Source organism: Populus euphratica, unplaced genomic scaffold, assembly GCF_000495115.2.
Source record: "Populus euphratica unplaced genomic scaffold, PopEup_1.0 scaffold1000.1, whole genome shotgun sequence".
Taxonomy (NCBI): domain Eukaryota; kingdom Viridiplantae; phylum Streptophyta; class Magnoliopsida; order Malpighiales; family Salicaceae; genus Populus; species Populus euphratica.
Genome location: NW_011500863.1, coordinates 72,102 through 77,167, shown reverse-complemented (window position 1 = coordinate 77,167; position 5,066 = coordinate 72,102). Strand labels below are relative to the sequence as shown.

At 32.8% G+C, this 5,066-nt stretch overlaps 1 protein-coding gene across 1 annotated transcript; it reads right to left on the bottom strand.

The window, feature by feature from the left end:
- Positions 1-1,105: 1,105 nt before the first annotated feature.
- Positions 1,106-2,875, bottom strand: LOC105116633 (60S ribosomal protein L24-like). The gene is made up of 5 exons (XM_011014069.1): positions 2,769-2,875; positions 2,040-2,115; positions 1,835-1,936; positions 1,552-1,700; positions 1,106-1,449 (listed from the first exon to the last, which is right to left on the bottom strand). The coding sequence occupies exons 1-5, from the start codon at positions 2,777-2,779 to the stop codon at positions 1,296-1,298; spliced, it is 492 nt and encodes a 163-aa protein (XP_011012371.1). The 5' UTR covers positions 2,780-2,875; the 3' UTR covers positions 1,106-1,295.
- Between the last annotated feature and the right edge of the window lie 2,191 nt (positions 2,876-5,066).

Here is a 5,066-nt window from a genome sequence, read left to right as displayed (position 1 = left end):
CCCCTGGTACCCTGCCGTATCCCATGTTTATTTGGTATGACAACCTCTGGCACATATATGATACTGTGCTCTTAAATCTTCAATTCATTTTAGATTGTACTTGATTTGTTAAATTAATGTCAAAGTTAATGGTTAGGCACCTAAGGGTAATATTAATGATAATAGTATATGCCACAGATAATTTTATTAAGTTTTTATTTATTTATTTTTGTGTGGTTTTTTAAAACATTTAAAACATATGGATTTAACATACTATTTTAATCTATTTGCTCTTTTAAATTGTCTTATATTATTTTTAAGGGTTACTAGTATACCTTTTTATGACCATGTCAATATTTTGAATTTCATTTTGATTTTCTAATGTTGTATATTGTGTGTGTGTGTGTGTGATTTATAATTTATAATATTATATACATTTTATTTGAATTTATAACATAGCTCCTAGTTTTGTTCAGGCCAACAACACGGAGTAAAACCCATTAACTTCAACTTTTGTTTATAGATGTGTTTCCAAAATACATTTTATTAAAATATAAAATTGATATTCTTTTTTTCGTTTTAATTTTTTTAATTTAATTACATGGAGATTATTTTTTTATAAGAAGAGTAATAAGTAAAATTCCATTAAATATATATATATATATATATATATATATGTATGTATGTATGTATGTATGTATGTATGTATGTATGTATATGTACATGTAGATGTAAAATGTTATTCGAACACATTGTCAAGTAAAACTGACCAATACCCGCATAAGCAGGTTGCTTGACGCCTGGAAGACATACCAAGTTTAAAATTCTTCAAAAATCGAATCTTAGAGCATTTTACAATGTTTCCCAGGCAGCAAATTCAGATTCCAGTGCCGTATCAGTCAAGGCAAAGACTAGCTCTTAATAGTCAACAATCATCAATCGAAGGCCACATGCTTTTAGCCAGAATGCCTTGCAGAGATGGGTGTCCAGTTTAAATCCTAGCAGGTCCACCATGCAAACTATAGGAACTTAACGGAAACCAATGAAGCGATGTTTTCGATTCTTATCATGATATAGGAGCTGCAGTTCGGCAATAGAACCTATGAACACACAACAATCCACAGCATTGGCGGTGCGTGCAATCCATAATAATAAAATTCAACAACTTTCTCTAATCAAACCATGGCTAATTAATGCTGAAAGAAGAGTAGGTTAACTCTTAAAGAACAAAATGGTAACAATAGACCTTGATCCATGTAAAATCTCGAATACAAAATTCTGTAACGATTTAATAGGACAACAAAGATGGAAGGATTTCACCGCTTTCCTCCACCCCCGCCAAGCTTGGGGCCCTTTGGTGCAGCACCCTTTGGCACACTACCTTTGCTGCTCTTTTGTACCCTTGCCGTTACCTCAGCCTTCTTGGCTCTCTTCTCATCCTTTGTTTTCTTAATCCTCTCCTTAATTTCACTGCACAAAACATCATGCATTGAACAAACAAGTATACCAACAAGTGTCACCAGTGACTCAACGATAGAAGCACACTGGAAAAACCATCAAAGAATTACATACCGGAGTGCAGCCTCCCTTGCAGCATCACGAACTTCAGGTTTCTCAGTTCGCTTCTTCTGTATGACCTCCAAAGTAGCACCTACAATGGACCTTGAGTAAGGTTTTTTCGTGGCGCGACGCCTTTTCTTAATAGTTTCTGCAGCAATATCCTGTGATTATCAGGAAAGCAGAGTCAAAACCAACATTCCGCATCATGATTTTCTTTCTGAAGAAAGCAATCTTGCAAATACAAGCATTATGCATTCGTCATTAAAAAGTTGATAGAAACTAACAAAAAAGTCACCTTTTTATGCTGCTTCCTGTACATAGCTGTCCAGGTTAGCTTTGAGGGCTTCAGTCTGTTGTGGAAGTACCTCTTGCATTTAGAATTGGCAAAGAGGAAGACCTTAATTGATTAAAGAAAGAGTACTTAGTTTCACGGCCCGTACTGGAAGGTGGGGGAAAATAGAAAGAAGATGCGATGCCTTCAATACCAAAATGCATATTACCTGGGAATCTGAGCGAATAAATCTGATACCCTTGCCAGGATAGATCTTCGCCCCACTGAAGCGGCAGAGTTCAGTCCTGGTCATCCGGAAAGAAACCATCAGTATTATTACAAAGAAAATCTATTGTCAAGTCAGTAAAAATGCTCCATTCCAGGGAACGCATGCTTGATATTTATCATGATTGCATATCTAAAACATCAATGACTTCATTTGCATGATTATGCTCTTCCAAGGATCTGAATACTCTGGCGATATAACACCCATCTTAGTCTTAGTCTGGTTTCCATTGATCACAATTATATGGCAATTCAACTCATAATGCAAACCAGTATTTCCATTTACCTTTCTAACATACAAACAATAAAAAAATTCACTTGAAATCCATGATAGAAACCTTTCTACTCTCCAAAAATGTATGCTCTACCCATCACCAAAAAGGTTAAAAGTTTCATAAAGACTGCATTTTTGAAGTTTCATAAAATTAATCAAGCTCGCCTCAGTTTCCTTGTACTATCACATAAAATAGTGGCTCTAATGCTAAATTTGTAGTTACAAATTCAAGTTGTAATGTATTTGTAAACAAAACCAAGATGGTTCTATTTCAATCCACCAATTCAGGACACTTAAACACTTGAAAAAACAAATACCCATAAAAAGAAAAACGCAGAAAAATAAAAACCATTTTCCATTGATGTTAAATGGAAGAGCAATGGAGAGAAAGGGACGTACTTGAGAACCATGGCGGCAGCAGCTACTGATTTTTTGGCAGGGAAGAAGGAAGACCAGACTAGGGTTTAGTTTGAGAAGAGATATATATATATATTTGCTTAATGGGCAAATAATATTTATGGGCTTAAAAAGGCCAGACGGCTACCTTATGTGCCTGATTCTTATGTTCATGGGCCATTGTAATTTACGTTGTCATAGGCATGAGTTTAAATTGGCTCCTTGTAATTTGAAATTTTACAAATTCATCCTCAAATAAGCCTACTTTTCCTTTTTTTTTGTTGTTGTTGTTCTGGGGCATGATTGTAAATCCTGAATTGGATTAGCAGGTTAACTCAAAACTTGACCAACTTAAACTAGCCTAGGTCGGAAAAAAATAGGAGGAAACAATTTGGTGAATTAATTAAAAGTTCATGTTTATCTGCGAATCTAATCAAGATTTAACCTTTAATCCTTTTATTTTTTATTGCAACAATAATTTTTTTAAAATAAGTTATAAGGTTGATTTTCCCAGCTCGTAATCCATACCTCTCTTTGAATTAACTTTCAAGTTGGTTTTGACAACTATTTTCTTAAGAAAAAAGAGTTGACAGGGAAATATAATAGGTAAGTAGTTACTATATGAACCGAGTAAGTGGAGCTACCACCTTAAATGGAAAGGTATTCTTCTTTATGACAGTGAAAGATATAAATCATGTCCTATCCTAATATTCTTTCTTCTTCTTTTTTCAATTGTGGTTAAACTTATCCATATAAAAAGAAAAATATTATATGAAGTATCATTGATCTTATAAGTTTGTATATAAAGTGGGAAGTTGACTCAAGGATCAAAGAGGTTGATATATATAGAAGAGCTACATGTTTTGAGGCAAATTCATTCATTCTCGAAGTTATGGCTGAATGCAGCAAATCTCCAACATTATGTTTGCCCTCCACATGATGTTCATGAATTGATTGAGAAAATGAAGCATCATGGGCATTTTCAAAGTTTATATTCTTAGAAATTGGAAGAGAAGGATTGAAATGACTATTCAAAACCTCATTAAGAACGAGAAAGACTTTATTCTTAATGAACAAAATACCCTTTCCTTTGAGATATTCAACTGTTTGAACCATTTCTCTTGGGTGATTTCGACTTCGAAAACCAGGAGCCTTATTTTTGAAAGCCTACATAACAGACCTTTTGATCCATTCATGCTAATATATCCTTCTTTAAAGAGACTCTGCATATTCATTCACTAGAGCCTCGAGCATCTAATTACCTTTTTTCTCTTGTGCAATTCCTAACTATTCATGATTAAGTCTAAGGACTGGAATGGGAGGTTTTGGGCTATCGGGGTTGTTAGGCTTTTTTCTCATGGAAGGGGATTTGCATCCAACTCTTCTTGTGACTTAATCATTGGCAACATCTTCTAATTCGCTGAATACAGTAACCTATATAAGATAAGTCTGATCATCTCCTACCATTAACTAAAGTTCTATGCCTCTTATTCTTGTATTGATTTTTAATCTAACTGTTTAAGTTGATCAACAAAGCTTAAAGGATTGGTCATTATACCTTCCTCTCTGACCATTATAAAGGCTACAACTCGATGTTACAAGAGGCACTTTTCTATTGTATTATCTAAAGGAGCTTTTTTTTATAGCATTAATGATTTGAAATTCTTTACCTCATAGATAATTATCTCATATATATATATATATATATATATATATATATTATAATTTTAAAGAGAAACAATTAAAGATCTAAGTTTTGGTCAAGATTTAGTCACCACAATAATAGATTATGGTTTAAATCTTAGAATGTCATCTTTCTTAATTTTTAATACTATTATTTCCAAGTGTCATCCTCCCACTAGCTTGCCATGACATGTTGTGATTAGTGGACTAGAAGAACTACTTTTTATTTTGTTAGTTAAATAAAATAGTATTAATTTTATATTATCCTCATAGCTATTAAATCTAATTTAAAAGCGAATAAGACAAGATTTGGGTCTTAGATTAAGTAAAGTTAACTCGATTTAATTCATATTCTTTAAACACATCCTATTTTAATATAAAAGAATATCAAATCAAATATAGTCAAGAAAGTTTGGAATGAATTGATTGGGTCATAATTAATCTGTGTTTTTTACCATGCTAAAATAAGTCAATTCTTTTCTTTATCTTTTCTTCAATTAAGACTAATTCAAGCAATCCTAAGACTTGAGATCTTGTGTTTATTCACTGACCATTAATTCAAATATTATAACTATGATTTTCTTTAACTGGAATTTTTCTTATAAATAACAAATTTGA